General features: G+C 34.8%; 1 protein-coding gene across 1 annotated transcript in view; it reads right to left on the bottom strand.

Moving 5' to 3' along the window:
- The window catches only part of LOC150108584 (transcription factor BTF3 homolog 4-like), a 126,180-nt gene that overhangs the window by 81,501 nt on the left and 24,778 nt on the right, over window positions 1–19,901 (bottom strand). The window contains exon 2 of the mRNA XM_090390872.1: window positions 702–762. Within this exon, the coding sequence (XP_090246998.1) occupies window positions 702–755 (54 nt within the window). The 5' untranslated portion in view covers window positions 756–762. The remainder of the gene's footprint in view (window positions 1–701; window positions 763–19,901) is intronic.

Here is a 19,901-nt window from a genome sequence, read left to right as displayed (position 1 = left end):
TTTTTCTTTTTCTTGAACTCATATTAGGATTGTTATCACAAATTTACCTGCAAGTAAAAACACAAATTCAACATAACATAATAAAAATTAATTTGTGCATAATATTACCTGACACTAAATTAAACACCAGTGTAGTACCACAATAAACAAGTTAACAGAATATTTATTTTGACAGTTAAAATCCATATGTATCTAAAAACCACGATGTTTGACAGGACAGCTGATCAATTAGTTCAAAATTTCCCCGTGGCACTAGTTACCTAGTGCCACAAGACAATATTTAGTTGTTTGTATTAATTATGTATCTTTTAATTCAATATAAAAGAGCCGCATGTGACTCCGGAGCAGCCAGTTCCCGACTCCTGACATAAGTCATTTATGCATGCATTAATTTTTATTTTTTCATAAAAAACATATCGAATACTTTGTCACTAACTGCATTTTGATTCCCCCCCTCTCTCTCTCGATTGTAAATGCCCATAATAAACTAAACACAAAATGAATAAAATCTACTTTAATATTAGCCACAGAAGGCATGAGCACAAAACAAGACATTAATTAGTAATATTGAATTAAATGATAGTGCAAGAGGAATTAAATCCAAATTCTTAAACAGATGTATGAAAATTACTTCCCTTTATTGTACAAGTTAAGGAATTTCTCAAGCAAAATTGTTATTCCAGAAGAAAAAGATTCTTTACCTTTCCTCCAATCCGGACATGAGCCTGAAGTTTACTAAGCTTTTCAGCATTCATGGCTTAACTAAAAAAAAATAAAATAAAATATTATATATATATAACAAAATAAACATTGCTTGTATATGTTAAGACAATGACCCCAATTTTTTTTTTTTTTTTTTTTTTTTAAATATTTCTGTCTTAAAAGCATAGTGTAGATTAAGTAGAAAACCAGGAGCAATCTCTTGAAAATAGTAACATGGAATGTCAGAACACTCTATGAGGCAGGCAAATTAGATAACTTGCAGGTATCAGTGAAGTGAGGTGGACAGATACAGGCATAATAAGAAATAATCACACTATAATCTACTCTGGCAGTGACTTACACCTTAATGGAGTAGCGCTTGTCCTAAGTAATAGAATTGCAAAATCTCTACAGGGATATTGGCCCATAAATGACAGAATCATAACAGCCAAAATAACTGCACAACCATTCAACCTGTATATTATCCAAGCATATGTGCCAACCCAAGATCACCCAGATGAAGAGTTGGAACAGTTTTATGAAGACATCCAAACTGCAATCTCTAGTGCTAAGTCAGATGATGTTATTATAATGATGGGCGACCTAAATGCAAAAGTGGAATCAGAAAAAATCTCATTTTGCATGGGAAACCAAGGGCTTGGAATCAGAAATGAAAGAGGTGAAAGATTAATTCAATTCTGTGAAACCAATGACATAATTGCCAACACACTGTTTAAACATCCTCCCAGAAGACTATATACTTGGAAAAGCCCTGGGGACATCTATAGAAACCAAATTGACTATATAATAATAAGCAAAAGATTCCGAAATGCAATAACATAAACAAAAACATATCCTGGAGCAGACATAGGATCGGACCACAACCCAGTGATTGCAAAAATCAAAATAAAACTTAAGATACCAAGTCAACCATTCATAAGAGAAACTTATAATTCAGACTCACTTAACACCCAAGAAGTTAAAGACTGCTTTATAAAAGAATTTACAAAATCCCTTAACAAGTCTGACACCACAACTCACACAGAAAACCAATTGATGAAATTAACATGAACTGGCAAACATTCAAGAATAGGATCAATGAAGCAGCCCAAAAATACACTCCCGCAATTAAAAAGGAATAAACCTTGGACGAATGAAAAAATACTGATGTTGATGGAACAAAGAAAAAAATTAAAGAACAAGCCTGAATATAAAACCATGAATAAAGAAATAAAAAAAGAATGCAGGCAAGCCAAAGAGGAATGGATTAAATATAAATGTATAGATATAGAAAACCTTGATAGAAAACGCAGAAGCAGAGAAATGCATGAAAGGATCAGAGAAATGACAAGCAGGACATATAAAGCAAACCATGCAAGTGTCATTAGAGACAATATTCCAATGAATAAAAAAGAAATCATGGAAAGATGGACTGAATACACAAGGAAATTATATGAACAACAAAGAAATTATATTCCTGAACAGACTGATTTAGAAGGACCATCCATTTTACTCTGTGAAGTGAAAATGCCCCCAGAAAACTTAAACCACATAAAGCTGCAGGAATAGATAACATCTTGGCAGAATGGTTGAGGGCTCTCGATGAAGGAGGACTGAAATTTCTAACAAAATTATGCAATAAATACGAGACTGGATTTCTACCCAAAGATATTAATCACTCAATTTTCGTTCCAATTCCCAGAAAAACAAAAGCTACAAGATGTGAAGATTTCAGGACAATCAGCCTCATCAGTCAAGTATTAAAAGTCCTCCTATACGTTATTCTTGAAAGAAATAAAAGAAAAATAAACATAGAAATAAATGATACACAGTGGCTCCAAGGAAAATGTAGGTACAAGAGAAGGCATTTTCAACGTCAGAACCATCATAGAAAGAGATCTAGAAAAACAAAATGATGTATACCTCTGCTTCATAGATTACAAAAAGGCATTTGACAATGTCCAACATGAATAATTAATTGAAATCCTTTCAAAAATAGGCATGGATAGAAAAGACATTAGGCTATTAACTAATCTTTACTGGGAACAGACTGCACCTTTGAGAATAAATAGAGAGACCGCAGAAGAATTCCCCATTCAGAAAGGTGTGAGACAAGGCTGTGTCTTTTCTCCGATTCTCTTTAACCTGTACACAGAAGAAATATTTAATAAAATTAGTAACCTCAAAGGAATCACTGGGGGGGCAGAAATATTAATAACCTAAGATATGCAGATGACACGGTTCTTCTAGCTGAAAACAAATATGACCTCAAAACTCTTATAGATGAAACCCTCAAGTATAGCGAACAGTATGGCCTCAGTTTCAACTTTAAAAAGACAAAAATCACAATAATTTCAAGAGAAAAGAAAATACCAAAAATATGCATCAATATAGAAGGAAATAAATTAGAACAGGTGCAAAAATACACACTTGATCACAGAGAATGGCAGGACAGAAGATGAAATTAGAAAAGGGATTGAAATTGCAAGGTCAGCTTTCAACAGGATGAAAAATCTACTAACATCTAGAGAATTAAATCTGAAAACAAGACTAAGAATCTCCAAATGCTACATATGGTCTACATTATTATATGGAGTAGAGACATGGACACTCTCCAATCTGAGTGTGAAAAAACTGGAGGCCTTTGAAATGTGGATGCTGCGAAGAATTATGAGAATATCATGGAAAGACAAACGAAGAGGTACTAGAGATGGCAGGTGGAAACAGGAGCCTGATGAAAGAAATTAAAAAGAGAAAAGTCAGATATTTTGGACATATTCTGAGACATAACTGCCTACAAAGGACACTTCTCGAAGGAACTGTTGAGGGAAAGAGAAAGAGAGGAAAACAAAGACTGGAGTGGATGAAAAATATAGAAGACTGGATCTATCTCTCATATGAAGAATGCAGCAGAGAGGCGCAGAATAGGACATGGTGGAGACACATGGTAGTCAATCTCCTGGAGGGAGATGACACCTGACAGGACTGGACAGATTAAGTAGATAGTATTGAGTTCAGTACATGTATTTTTTTTTTTAAATAACGAAACCTGTGGTGCGATCATAATTAAAAGAAACACAAGTATTAACCACAGTGAAAATTATTTAATTGTAAATATTTCATCCTAAGTATCTTAGGACATCATCAGTACAATAGTTTTAAACAATAATAGGAATAACATACAGTTAGGGCGCATAATTACAATAGAATCTCATTAAACGTGCTACAGAAGTATAAAAAAAAAAAAAATTATTTAACACAATTTTGTATGACAATTTCCCATACTTTAGGAATACTTTAGAAGTAATCAAAAATACAGCCATCCTAAATGGATATAATCCTAAAACAACTCAAAAAATCACCAGTCACTTCTCCACACATCAAACCAGACAGGAAGAAGTCCATAGGATTCTCATACCTTACGTTAAAGGCATTTCAGAACGTCTTTCTAAAATTACGAAAAAATACAATTTTGCCACTACTTACAAACCTATCAACCAAATTTACAACTTGTTACCTTCTCCTAAGGACAACTCTCACCATTGATGTTGCCTGGTGTTTATGAAATTCCATTCTCATGCAAATGAGAATGGAATTTCTTACTTTCTTCAAAATTATCTTACTTTGGACAGACAGGTAGGTCTGTTCAGAAACACATCTTGGAACATCAAGACCACATTCATCTTTTTAAACCACAGAAATCTGGCCTCTCTCAACACGGAATTGAAAATCCAAACCATAGGATCCACTGGGAAAAGTCTAATCTTTATATAAACATGAATGTTTATACAAAGAAAGTTCTGAAGCCCTACTACACAGACCAAACTTAAACCGCAACGACATTCTTACTATTCCTAAAGTATGGGAAATTGTCATACAAAATTGTGTTAAATAATTTTTTTTTTTTTTTTAAACTTCTGTAGCACATTATGCACGTTTAATGAGATTCTATTGTAATCATGCGCCCTAACTGTATGTTATTCCCATTATTGTTTAAAACTACTGTACTGATGATGTCCTAAGACACTTAGGGATGAAATATTTACAATTAAATAATTTTCACTGTGGTTAATATGTGTGTTTCTTTTAATTAATTAATTCAGTACATGTAGTAACATAAAAGGTAAGCTTTATAGACAAGGGACTGATCCCATAACCATTCTGTAATGCTCAAAATTAAATAGTTAACATCACTGATTAAAATCTGCTTTAAAGAGAATATTAACCAAATTTTCTTCAAGGGAAAGACAATCACCATATTTGTTGAAATTTCAAATTCAATTACTCAAAAGATTTTATTTTATTTAGTACTGAACTACTTGATAATAGGACCATAACTTATATTCAAGAAGACAAAAGCAAATTACATTCTTCAGAATCTCTACCATTAGAACCAGCCAATATGCAATAAGCCTGCACTGATACTAAACAATCTCTTCAGATGGCAAGTAACAATCCACTTTATTTTCTAAGCCCAGTGATAACTTTGTTTCCACCTTCCATAATCTGACAACAATCAAATCAAAACAGCCAGTTTTGAATCAATTCCTTTTTATAATGGAAAATGTTGATGATATCTGTTCTGTACAGGCCAGTAGACATATCCATGTTAAAACTATTTGTTTCTTAATACCATTTTTAACCATGGATTATAACTCAATTCTATTACAATACAAGAAACAAAATTTGATCATTACATAAATACAAAAGTGTACCATACCATATACCCACAAATTATTTGCATTTATTATCATCCTTACAATAATAATAATAATAAAAAAACACTCAAATAAACATAATTTATTAATGCTTACATATACTCATCAACCATTGCATTACACCAAGAGATGCATAATATACAAAACAACTATGTTCTCCACTGAACCCCAAATCATGTCTCCTCATCCCAAAAATATACTAATGACTTGCCCCGTCTTAAAGATCCAATATACTCATAACATCTATAAAGCCATTCATATGGCTTCATCATACTGTGTATCTTTCGATAACAAAATTGTCTTCACTACCAATAATAAGGCAACTTCATTGGCTGAGTGGTTAGAGTATCCACTCTCCAGCCAAGAGGCTGCAGGTTCGAATCCCAGCTAGGGCATGTATGTGTGGGACTGTCCTACAAACCATTTATCATGTACTGCTGAAATTCATGTCCTAGAGAAGTATGACGTTTGATGTCTTTGCATCATAAAAATCAAATAAAATCCAAAATAATAAAACCAATAATGAATTACAATAATGCCATCTAATATAATTAGATCTACAATATTGTTTACAAATTTACCCATCAACCAGGATGCCATTCTAGCTATATATGGATCACTATTTGTGATCCATATATAGCTGGTATCAGATCCACTATTCATTCTTTGAAAATAGGTTTTCATTGAACATTATTGTGATTGAAATATCTATATACTTGACTGATTACATAAACGTTTCAAAGCAAAATTCCTAACAGCGAAATATTGTTAGATACTATGGAATTAAAACATCCCAGATATCGAAAATGCCACCATTACTGATTTGGAAGAAAATGAAAACAAATTACATTCCTCAAAATCTCTAGCCATGACCAATACACGATAAATGCAGACCAATGCATTAAACGTACATAATCTTGCTTACATGACATTAGATAACATACTTCCTTTTACTCTCCAGAAGCATAGTAACAAGCTCATAACTTGTTTTCAAGTTCCACACTTTGAACAATACGATCTGAAACAGCAAGTGCACTGTGATTATTACTGATGACTGATCATGTATACTACAGGTGTTCTATAAGGTTTTTTTCTTTCATATATCTATGCATATTTTGGCTGTGCATTTTCTATCTGATATTATTTCAGTTCCAGTATGAATTCCGTACTAAATAAAATAAAATAAAAAAATTTTTCTAGCAACCAAATCTGAAAGTTCAACAAATATAATTATCATATTTCCCTTCAAGAATAGTTTTTGTATTCTCTTGAAAACAAATTTTAACCTTCAACTACTGCATTAAAAAAAAAAACCTTCTGGCAAAAATAACAATACTCGCACTCTAAATCGTGTCTCCTAAACCAAAAAATATACTGATAATTTTTAATTTTAACAAATTTTTATTCTGTAATGTTACACATTTTAATTTCAAGCTTTAGGAGTTGTCAGCACTATGTCAATGATGGACACCACAGTGTGAAGAACAAACAGCCATTGCACCCACCTTAAGATATAAGACCTCCATTTCACTGCAACAATCCTATATAGCATACTTACCATAATTAGGTGGTAATCTCGCTAAAATTACTATTGTAATTCTGGACCATCCTTCATGTAGGCATATAATGAGGTCCTGGACTGCTGTAAGGAAGTCATCCAATGATCTAGCCCAATGCTCCAGTTCATCCTACAGATGTTCAATAGGGTTGAGATCAGGGCTCTATCAAGGACAGTCAAGTGTGGTGAAATTCGTGTCCACAAGCCATGCACTTATAGCAGCTAATGATACAGCACATTGTCTTGCTGAAAGAGACAACAGTAAGTTCCGTAGACATGCCACAAAGCATTGCATTGTCCAGAATGTTCATATTTCTCCAAGAATCTGAAGTTTGTGACAGCACAAACAGAGGTCCAAGGCCAAATCAAGAAAAACAAGACCATACCATCCCACTGCCACTTCCAAATTTCATAGGTGGGATTATGCACTCTGGTAAGAGAACCTGCTTGGAAGATATAGCGTTATTCTATAATACAGCTTTCCAAGCTTCATGTTCCATTATACACTATCTTTGCACCACCAAAGACAATGCTGAATGTTGGTTTGGGTAATGTGGGGGCTTGCATATTGTGGTCCTACAATGGAAATCCATGTTGTGAGCCTCGGTTCTGAATGTTTTTATGCAGATTCGTGTCCCGGATGATGCCCAGAACTCCGCATTCAATGCAGCGGCCAACGAATGGCAGTTTTTCATGTTATCCTCCATAGTACGCTCTGGTCACATTTAGTGAGTGTAGTGAGTAATCACTGTGGGTGGCACTTGCAGTTGACCCCCTGTGCTTCTATCGAAGTATGGTATCATTGATTGTTAACCTGGGATGGTCCAATAAGCTTGCAATATGGCATAATATCACAACACCCTTTTCAAACTCTGTCACTTCCCTTCTCACAGCGATTTCATCTGTACACAGTTGTGCTGATGCGTTACATGGCATGATGCACCTTGTCCATAGAGAGAGTCCACTGATTTCTTTCCATGCAGTGTAACCTTAGCTCTTTTATAGTACCGTTTTATGGTTGGAGTTACATGAAGTAATTTCACGAAATCCAAACCATATTCATGCTTTTTGGCATGGATCTCTTATAGCTTCATTAAAACACCAATAACTATAAAGACATTCTCTTTATTAGGAAAAATTATTATACAGTTTGAATGTGAAAATGTCCAACTTTTAAGTTTTAAAGCTTGCTATAATTTTTTTTTTTTTTTTTTTTGGGCATATTTTGCTTCTATACAAAATAATTAAAAATAAACATACAACACACAAAATAATGAATATGCTCTCTGATTAAAATACTTTTTTTCTTTAAGAGGGAAGTTTTCCCTCTATTAGATCTTTTGGGCATGATCTGCCACAGTGGAATGGCTATAGTGTAGATGATGGACACAGTTCTTCTAGATGGATATTAGCAGAATATCTGGGTGTACTCAAATATATAGCCAGGGTCACCTAATATATCAGTCAAATGCTTAATCCTGGATCTGGTCGATTTATAAGCTTTTGTTAATGCTGTGGCTAATTTTTACCCTATACAACTCATCTTACACAATATAAAGGGCCTCTCCTATGTAAAAGAAGATATTATTACAAAAATGTGATATTTTATGTCAACAGGAGACACACAAAGGACTTCAACAAGCCAGACCTAAAATTGCTGAAATGAAGCTCATTACAGAAATACCACATGAAAAATATAGAACTGCCATTTTCACTCAGCAGGAGATTCAGGTTACAGGATGCCTAGCCACAAGCTAAAATAACATAGAAATCCTTGGAATAAATCTGGATAACATCAGTGATTTCTCAGTATATAAACCACCCAGTATAACTTTACTTTTGAAATCTTCCAGTATTTGACACAAAAGAAACCTGCTATTATTATAGGGGTGACTTTAATAGTCATATCACATAGTGGGGTTATAGTGAAACAAATCAGGATGGAGAGTTAGTTGAACAGTGAGCTGAAAGTAATCAAATGAGTCTAATACAAGATCCTAAACAGCAATCATCATTAACAGTGGAAGATGGAAAAGAGGATATAACCCAGACCTTGGATTTGTTAGTAATTGAATAGCTAATCTGTGCACTAAACAGGTACCTGCACCAATCAGAAGTTTACAACATAGACCAATAATGCTTCAAGTTTTCCCACCAGACTGACTTAAGAGATCCCACGCACTTAGAAGACACTTCAGTTTTAAAAAAGCTAACTGGGAACAGTTCTTCAGAGAATTAGACATAAACTTGTTCAACATTTCACCCACACCAGAAAATTATGGAAACTTCAAAGCTATTAGACAATCTGCTACCAGGCACATCCCCTAAGGTTGTAGAATATGTTATATTCCAGGTTTTACAGAACACAATGTGGAAATATATGAAAGATATTGTGACCTATATGATAATGATCCATTTTCATCAGAAACAATTGATGCAGGAGAGGAACTTATAGCAGCAATGTCTGAAAAAAAGAAGTCAACAATGGGCAGAGAAAATTAAAAGCTTAGATATGAAACATGGTAGCAGGAAAGTCTGGCTCTTACTCAAAAAATTATCTGGTGACCAAACAACAGCAGCAACCGAAGTTAACATAAATGCAAACTAAATTGCAACTCAGCTATCTCGGAATGGTAAACCTAGTACCCAAGTTAAAATACCCAAAGATTACATGAAAAAGTTAGGGATTCTTCAAAGAGATTATTCAGAAAATAATTTCTTTGAAGAACCATTTACTAGAAAATGCCCTAAAAGTCTTAAAACCAGGAAAAGCTGCCAGTATAGATGATATCAGAAACAAAATACTAAGAAATCTGGGAGAAAAGGCAAAGGAATGGTTGTTAAAATTTGCTAAAATACCCAGCATATGGAGGCAAACGAAAGTAACACCTATCCTGAAACTGGGTAAACCAGCTGAGAATCCAAAGAGCTACAGGCCTATAGCTCTCCTATACACAATGCTGAAGCTGTATGAGAGGTTAATCTTGATCAGATGAAGCCCAGAAATAGAGGAAGTGCTGATAAAAGAACAGGCAGGATTTAGACCAGGAAGATCATGCACTGGACAAGTATTAAACTTAACACAGTTTATTGAAGATGGCTTTGAAAGGGAGTTAGCAGCATGAGCTGTATTTTATAGATTTGACAGCAGCATATGACACACAATCTTAGAAAGCTTAGTCAAAATTTACAGCATGACAAACAGCTATCGGTTAATGAAGGTATTCAGATCGCCACTATTCAATAGGAAATTCTTTGTTGAGTTTCAAGGAAAAAAAAAGAGCAGATGGCATATCCAGAAAACTGGTCTACCTCAAGGAAGTGTGCTCCCCCCCTCCTCTTCAATATATATATACTAACAACCAACCTATAAACCCACACTCAAGAACCTTCTTATATGCTGATGACCGAGCATTAGCTTATCAAGCAAAATCCTTTGATAACATTGAGAAGCAGATCACACAAGAGCTAGAAATCCTTACAGTTTACTATAAGGAAAACCAACTGAAAGCAAATCCCAGTAAAAATCAAATGTGTCTTTTCCATCTCAATAATAGGGAGGCAAGGAGAGAGTTGAATATAGAATGGAATAGCATGAAATTGGTCAATTATTGAAATCCAACTTTGAAAGGTGTCACACTAGATAGGAACTTAAATTATAAGTGACACACAGAGAAGACAGCAGCTAAAATTCAAACATGTAATAACATTCTGTGCTGATTAACATCATCTCGGTGGGGTGCAAGTCCAAAAGTACTGCACATCTCTGCACTGGTGCTTTGCTTTTTGACAGCTGAGTATGCTAGCCCTGTTTGGAAAATAGCATCACATGTCAAAATATTGACAAGGTTCTTAATGAAACATGCCGGCACATTACCGGCTGCCTTAAGCCTATAAAAATTGACCATCAATACTCATCTGATATTGCACCTTCTCATATCAGAAGAACAACACTAGATATGAGCAGAAACAACAACTAAATGACGAATGGCATCCTTTGTATGGACATGTTGCAGCAAATAGGAGGCTAAACTCAAGGAAAAGTTTTACTCACTCAGTGGAACCGTTGGTTGATTCCATAAAAGTCACAAGGTCAACAATGTGGCAAGAACAATCTCCAGAGCCTCTGAACTTACATGAATCTCTTCCATCCGGCTCACATCTAGACTGGCAAAGATGGAAGACATTCAATAGACTTCATTCCAGAATGGGCAGATCAAAGCAGAATATGGCAAGATGGAGATACAGACAATGACAGCTGCTCATGTGGTGAAACACAAACCATGGATCATCTTCTGCAATGCTGCCTAATAGACATTAATAATATATGTACCCAAGAAGATTTAATGCAGTGTAATGAAACAGCTTTAAAGTATATTAATCACTGGATGAGTGAAATTTGACATTTTATGTTTTTGTGTAAAATTGTATGCAAGTAACATTTTTGTCTCTTAATGTATGCTTTTAATCTGCATTCTTTTAATGTCTATTTCTTTAAATGTATGATTTTACATTTTCTTAATCACACACGAAATAAATAAATAAACCCCATATAATCAAGAGTGTTGAAGCAAGCATGTTATCTATTTATCTATTAGTGGGTTTATCAGTTTGTGAAGAAAAAAAAACACATACATTTTATCCTATCCTATCCTTCTGGTCCGTCTAGGACTGGTTGAGTCCCCTCCTAATGAGGGGTTACTGGCGTATTAATGCAGCCAGTTCGCTACTCCTCTGCTGCATCCCCTAAGGGCGATATTCATGACTGTAATCCGTGTGTGTGTTCACGGGGTCGCTTTGCCTGCTTGCAGGAGGAAACACCCCAGATAAACTGGCAGAAAAAGTCCATGCCCAAGACTGGCTAACTTGGCTATGGCTGAAGAAGAAACTTGAGCTCCTCACGTCGTCGACGGGAATCGAACCTAGGACACTCCTCCCCAGGCATATGGTTGCGAAGCAGAAAAGCCACCAGGCAACTACGTAGACTACATTTTATAAGTGATATAAATTTATTATTATTATTTTATTAATGAAAAAATTTTTGTTCTAATACTTAGGTCTTGAATCACCTGTATGGAAAACAAACAAAGAAACAATTTCTTCCCAGCCATTATGAGTAAACATGAAAGCAATCAGCATCATACAAACTCTCAATAAAATAAACCCCCCAGATACACAACTAAATTAATGTGTTTTTCAATTCTGATTGTTTTGAAACATTGTTAGATGATAGGGGCAGTAATGTCATATGACACAGCAGAAACTCAGAAAACAATCTAAAAACATTACTGCTGCCCACTACAGTATCAATTTTTGGTCGTGAGTCACAATTAATTGGTTACCTTGCAGTATGAGTGAGCACTCTAAAGATAAATGATGCATGCATATCGTATCCTGTCATTGGTCATATACCATTATGACAAAATAAGCATTTGTAATGACCAACAATCTCCAGATGCAACAAGGTAAGGTAAGCATTAAAAAAGCGATTTATAATATAAAACAGAATTTGACATTACGTAAAGAAAGCTGACAACTGAAAATCCTTTCCTGATTTTTACCTCACTTTGTCATGGATGCGCAGATGATTGCATTTTAAAAGGCCTATCACATTGAGAGGGAGAAAAAAGTAATGCTGAGAACAAAATAAAATTATACTTTGTTGAAAGTTTATTTTTCACTTGGTTAGACTATAATGAATTTAGTTTAATCCTTTATCCAAGTGTGAGCAAACAAAGTTTGCGCCTGAAAGTATCTTCAGGCAACTCCTATAGGTATAGATGACCTCGCTATTGCTTCTGCCTGGTATCTCCAACTCTGGGCCTGGCTCCCACTGAAGAGACCTCAATAAAGGTCGAAACTTGTCTGGGTAGTGGCCCTTCCCTTAATGCATAACATTATATATATCCATAAGGCAATGTGTTTTGCATTATGGGAGATACTGAGATAGGAGTGATGTTAGCTTGGTCCACCTTTACAACGAGTTGCCCGGTGTTGTACTACCTTATCCCAGTCCTGAAGATACTTTCAGGCATAAACTTTGTTTGCTCACACTTGGATAAAGGATTAAAATAAATTTATTTAAAATTGTACTTTATTTAATCATTAAACTGGTATGCACAAAGACTGCCAAAATAGAAAAAAAATGAGAGAGGAAAAATAGTAGTTATGCTGAGATGACACTAAGCAAAATATATACTGCAGTTCCTATAATACACATCCTATACAGGTAAGATCTGGTTTGATAATCTGTTACTTACAAATTGGGGTGTGTGGAAAGTTCTGACAAACACTTAGAACAAAACGATATTAAAGAAACTGATATAACTGCAAGAAAGAACAGCTAGTAGAAGAGTTATAAAAGTGACCAATGTTCTTTCTTGTGGTTATATCAGAACTTTTCAGACCACTCCCCCACACCACTTAAGTTAACTAGATTATGCTGTCTGTTCTTAAGAATATATTAAACGGTAGTAAACATCAAAGTTATTAACATTAATAACAGAAAGCTAATGAAATAATTTCTTTATTTCAAAAATAATATTCTGATTACAATATACAAAAAATATATAATAAAATAAAATGTTTTCTTTAATATTTCTCTAGAAATGTACTAAGTTTGTTATAAATCATGTAGTATAATCAGTCTGTCATGACAGTAGGATATAATTAAATGTTATAAGCTTTTTTTTTTGATGAACTGTTAACAAATGCATTTCTTTTATATACTTCATGTGGATTTTTAAAAAGATATTTACAATCATTTGAATATTAAAATATCAGTTTGTTACCATATCATAACATTACTGAAATAATACCCATCTATTAAAAAATACATTCCATTATTCTATTTTGTGACATCTTTTAGATCTTACTGGCACAACAGTCATTTTATTTTCTTAATGACATGTTATATTTCACAATGTCAATATACACAGAAAACAGAAGTTTAATAAAATTCAGAATTTCTTAAAAAAAAATTTTTTTTTCTATATGAATGTAAGTGCTTTCTATGTCTATGTGAACACTGTTAATATTGTATATATGATGTAATTGATTTTCTTATCATGGCTAAGAAAATGTCAAGAAAAGATGTTATCTAGAATCAAGAATGCATGGAACATTTAAAATAAAGGGCCAGGAAACTGGCAAGTTACTACTGAGTGTGACTTCCTGTTTTTAAAGTTTCAGAATTCTCTACCATGATTCTGAGAAAGCATCTGATGCTACCCCGAATACATGTTTTTAATGTAAGCCAATTAAAGATAAGCTGAGATATATTCATAACAAACAGATGTTTTAAAACATCACTGTAGAAAAAGTTACACATACAAATATTTTTGAGACCCCCCCCATATTCCACATATCTTTGCTTCATATTTGAAACACACACACAGAATGGATACACTTAATACATAGTGTTATCATCTATCTCTTTTGCAAAGGGCATATGGCAACTTTGATTTCCTGGCAGTTTTAAAATTCCTCCAAATGTAGATCAAAACCTAGAATAGTGGTCTTGCAGAATAAAAATGGAAACTGCTTATCAAAATTACTACACAATACTAGATATATAACATTTTTTTCTAAAAATTCTTCATATATGATTTTTAATTTGAAGTACATACTCATAAATCGAATTTGTCAATACTGATGCCCCCCCAAGAATGACATAAATTTGTCTTATGTTCAAGCTCACATGGGACAGTGATGAGCATATTGTTTCTGATCAGTCATGTGGAAAGAACAGCAATGTATTTATTTTATAAATATCAATCTCACATACAAAATATTGCAAAATCTATAGTAAATATGTACAATGCATAAAATGTGGACTTGACTGGAGATCTTCAGTTGTTTGCCGATGATACAAAATTGGAGAAACTTATACGTAGCACTGCTGATGTTAATTCCCTTCAGGAAGACTGAATAGCTTTTTTTGGCTTGGAAAAATGAGTGGGTTTACAGTTTTAATCAGTGCAAGGTGTTGCATTTTGGAGTGCAGAAATATAAGGTTGTGTACTATATTAATGGTACTGCACTATAGGAAGTGGATGAGATTTGGGAAATAGAAGTGATAGTTGAGTAGACTGAATTTTAGAGGGCATATTGTAAGTTTGCAAAGACTGCACATTATATTCCTGCTATGATAAGAAGTACAGTAACATATAGGGATAAGGTGGTGGTTGTGCCACCGTTTAAAGCACTGGTCAGCCACATCTAGATTACTGTGCTCAGATTTGATCACCTGGTTTTCACTATAATGTGGAAACACTGGAGAAGGTCCAGAGACAAGTGAATAAGACAGTATCAGGACTAAGAGAGAAAGACTGAAGGAATGTGGATAGGAGGAAAAGAAGTTATATGAGATAGACACGTTTAAGTTAGTGAGGGGATTTCATCGGATTAATCCAGAGTGGATTATAAAAGAGTAGAAGAAAAGAGGGGGAAAGAATGAGAGGCTATCCCTGGAAGTTATGCAAAAGTGTGGTGAAGAGATGACCTTGCTAATGCTTCTGCCTGGTATCTCCACTTGGGCCTAGGTTCCCACCGAAGAGACCTCAATAAAGGTCGAAACTAGTCTGGGTAGTGCCCTTTCCTTAATGTTAACATTACTCCTATCTCAGTATCTCCCATAATGCAAAACACATCTGCAAGGAAATGTGTTTTGCATTATGGGAGATACTGAGATAGGAGTAATGTTAACTTGCTCCACCTTTGCAATGAGTTGCCTGGTGTTGTACCACCTTACCCCAGTCCTGAAGATACTTTCAGGGCCACAAACTTTGCTCACACTTGGATAAAGGATTAAACTAAATTTATTATAGTCTAACCAAGTGAAAAATAAACTTTCAACAGGATACCATACTGTTGAGATGGGTGATGGTTTGTGTAAATATCTTCCTGTATGTGCTGGATTTCTATAAACTGAAAATGATAAGGAACCATCAGGAAGACATGTGATTAGTGTATCCAAGGGCAGACAGTCATCACCTTCCAGTTCCATTCTAAAGTGAATTTTTGGACGTTGGCTATTTAAATGTACTAAGAACGTATCCAACGTGGCCAAATAGCAAGCACATCATTGATAGCTGGCTTTTCCAAGTGTTCTGTGTAGAAGTTGGATAAGGGGGGGAGGGGCATTGCTGTCCTATGTGATTGTATATTTTCCCTTTCCATGTAAAATAACCAGCACGAACTGTAAATTTAAATACTTCAAATATATCGGGGGAGGGGGGGGAGTGTGTGTGACTTTAGTAAATAAAGGGTTTCAATTAACAGTACATTTGTGAATAGTGAGGAGATATCAAAACTCACCATCCTGGTCAGAATCTCGGATGCAACATTTAAAAAAGAATTCGTCAAAGTTAAAAACTGGCACCAGAGAAAATTTGAAATTCTCCAACAACATAGTGTTATGCAATAACTGAAATCGCAACAAGATTGCATCATTGTGAATTTATCCCACAATTTTTTTCCAATGTAGATACCGCCTAATTAAGATTTACTCCATGTTACAATTGCTCAAACTAGTCCCATTGTTATACTGGATTGTTGTTGTTTTGCATACTGTAACAAACTGTTTTTTGTGCTCTGAAGATGGTGGATAGAATACCGGCAAAACATCAGTAATAATTTAATAAATAGTAATTTTCTTATCAGTCTGTGTTCTCATCTATAAAATTAATCAACACGTACGACGAATGCATAAGTCATTCCACATATCTGAGGAAGAGGAGAAGCAGGTTCGATGAATATGCAGCTGTACTGTCCTAACAGCAAGTGGAAGAATGATATTTACCAATTCACTGGTGCGTGACCATGGAAGTAATTGTAAAAGAGACACAGAGCCGACACATTGTGTCTGTGAGATAGAGGTTAAAGTGAACCTGTGAGGGAAGGGTTATTTATAAGCCAAATTGCTATCCTCTGTACAGCAACAAGAATCTTTAAGAAGGTTTTAGGTGCACTACCTCAAATGTGTATACAGTATTGTAAAGATGGGCAAATTTGGGATTTATATAGGGTTAGTAATTGGGTTGGTATAAAATACCTTCACGAGCAGAAATAATGTCTTGAGTTTTAGAAGCTGAGGAAGCTACTGATGTGATGCGTTTCTGCCAAGAAAGGTTGGAGATTCAATAAAGGGGGAGAGAATTCATCCTGTTCAAACAGGATGAAAAAACAGGCAGGACTGCATTTTGGCAGCACTAAAGGTGACTAGGTTGTCTTTGTCCCACTGAAAGATGATATGTTAGCCAACCAGTGTTTAAGGTACTGGTTGCAGATGATCTTGATGTAAGGGATGTCTGGGAACTACGTGATTTGTTGAAGGAGTTGGATGAGTGGAGATTGCCACCATCAGCAAAGCTATGGATAGGACTTGCTAGTTAGCTTCAGGTGCCATGCAACACCATCAGAATAAAGGATGGTGAAAATACCTATTTTCAGTCATATTATTTTTACTGCATTTTCAGTTCCCTCCCTCGGCTTCCTCTTCTTCTGGGAACCCTGTTTCTCCTTGGCTGGCTGCAGGTGATGAAAGGCCATTTTGAGTAGTTTCCTCTATCGGATGTGAAGTTCGCAATATACTCTAATATATTCTCTTGAAGGCTTTTGACAGCCAGAACTTGAGTATTCATATAGAACTTGTAAAGTATTGTGCAATAAAATAATTCTGTTTTATAAATTTAGCTGTAAAAGATATAAACTGAAAAAGCAAAGTTTGTGTTATACGACAATGAAATTAGCCTCTGATTTTATACTGGGCCAGTTTAAGGTTGTTTAAGTATATTTAAGGCTAATATCTTTCAGAAAATGCAGGTGCATGGCAGATGTATAGCCACCATTCCACATCTCATTTTGCACTGATGAGTCAGCACCTGCTTTTTCTTTACTGGTATTATACATTTCAAGTGACTTTGTGGAGTGTATTTTGGTTACCTGAATTTGTTATTTCTTATTGCTGAAGTTGCAGTTATGCAATGTCTTATAAGTGTATGAACAGTGTATACTTCTTATTAATCAGAGGTGTGAATGTTTGTGCTGAATGTAATATCAGATATAACGACCAGACCTGTTTCCCCTTTTCCATACATCACAATGGTTAAGAGAATAGTTTAAAGGTTTGCATGTCAGCCAAACGGATAACATCTCCACTATCCAACAGGCCATGAGTATGAATCTCACTGTGGCATTGATAAGGAGGGTGAATTTTTAGATGAAAAATGATTTTTATAGCCCTGTGTCAGAACATCCTGTTTACTGAAGTACCTTAAAAAACATGCTAAGCCCAAGGGCAACAAATTATATAATCCTTAGCCAACCAATGGTACTAAATGCATGAACGATTTAGTTTACAATATTTCACACAGCATAGAAAAAAAGTAAGTGATCTGCTACAAGACCAGTACCTCGTGACAGTGCACTGCCAGTTGCTAAATCAGCTGAGAATGGTCTGTGGATAAAGAAGACTATTGATGGACCTTGGGGTATAGAGGTGCATTCTTGAAAACCTGATCCAGATTTTGAACCATCAATTACCAAATAAGAGCAAGCACCTTATTTGATAACCCAAAAGCAATGGTAAGTACTCTTGTGAAAAAACTCTAAAAAACAAAAAGCCAAAAATTTTGTCTACACTGCACAAAGCTCAACTCATTTTGGAAGTATCAGAAAAATTTTGACCCTCATCTCATCTTCTTTATACCATCTTTTACCTTGCAGTGTCGAGGGTACATTGATCATCGGACCTCAATCCGTTTACAGGATAAGGTGGTCAGCCCTATGCCCCGGTATATCCTATGGCCTGTAGTGTTAAGTTCTCAAGGCCAGTTTGTCTGCTTTGCGGGATGAAAAACCCCAGAATAAACTGAGGAAAAACCCTGCTGTCCACGCCCAAGACTGGCTAACTTGGCTATGGCTGAGGAAGATCCTTCAGCTCCTCACGTCACCGATGGGAATTGAACCTAGGACACTCCTTCCCCAGGCATATGGTTGCGAAGCGCATAGCCACACGCATAGGTAACTGTTTTGCAATGATGTTGTTAACAGAACCATACAAGAGAAATGATGCTTGTTTATAGACACATCAAAACTTAGTTTGCAAACCATACTTCTAAATACAGGAAATAAACCTTTCCATTCCAATGGCACAATGCTCTTCATGTGAAAGAGCCCTACAAGAATATGGCTTTATTAATTTGAGGTGATGCATTTATCACCTCAAAATGAGAGCACTTTTAATGCATGTGGCAAATCAACATATATTACTAATGACAATGCGATAGTTGGGGTAAAGAGGTAGCATCTCTTCTGAAGCATGAAAAAGTGCTTTTGCCATTGCTATATGTTAAACTTCACTTGATGAAAAATTAAAGCTTTAAATAAAATAAGAACAGTGATGGTTTCCAGTGATTAAATGAAAAGTACTTCACAATAATGCAAAAATTAAAGATACAGAAATCATTAGACTTATACAATAAGCCTCTTTACATTTCATTGAATATGTTAAAATATTCAATGAATATTTTATTGAATAAAATGTTAAAAATATATATTAAAATATTTAGAATATGTTAAAAGACGAATTAACACACACACACACACACACACACACACACACTAATAAATACAGGCCAGAAATAACCAAAGGAATTAGACAAAGTAAACTCATTAAGTTCCACCCTCATATAACTTAGTGATGGATGAAATAACAAACAAAACAGAAAATTAAGAATAACTGAATATAATGATGATACAATCATACTTGCAGAAAATAATCCATAAAGAGAAACACTAAAACCATGACATGTGAGAGAATCCATATATGTAAATTAGAAATCAATGGAGAAAAAATAATTAAGTTAATAAGATAAAAATATTTAAGAACAGAACTGAATAACTATGGCAACACACACACA

This window comes from Typopeltis vanoorti, chromosome 3, assembly GCF_054136105.1.
Source record: "Typopeltis vanoorti isolate ZY-2024b chromosome 3, IOZ_Tvanoo_1.0, whole genome shotgun sequence".
NCBI classification, from domain to species: domain Eukaryota; kingdom Metazoa; phylum Arthropoda; class Arachnida; order Uropygi; family Thelyphonidae; genus Typopeltis; species Typopeltis vanoorti.
The sequence above is the reverse complement of the archived record's forward strand: the minus strand, read 5'-3'. Positions and strand labels throughout refer to the sequence as shown.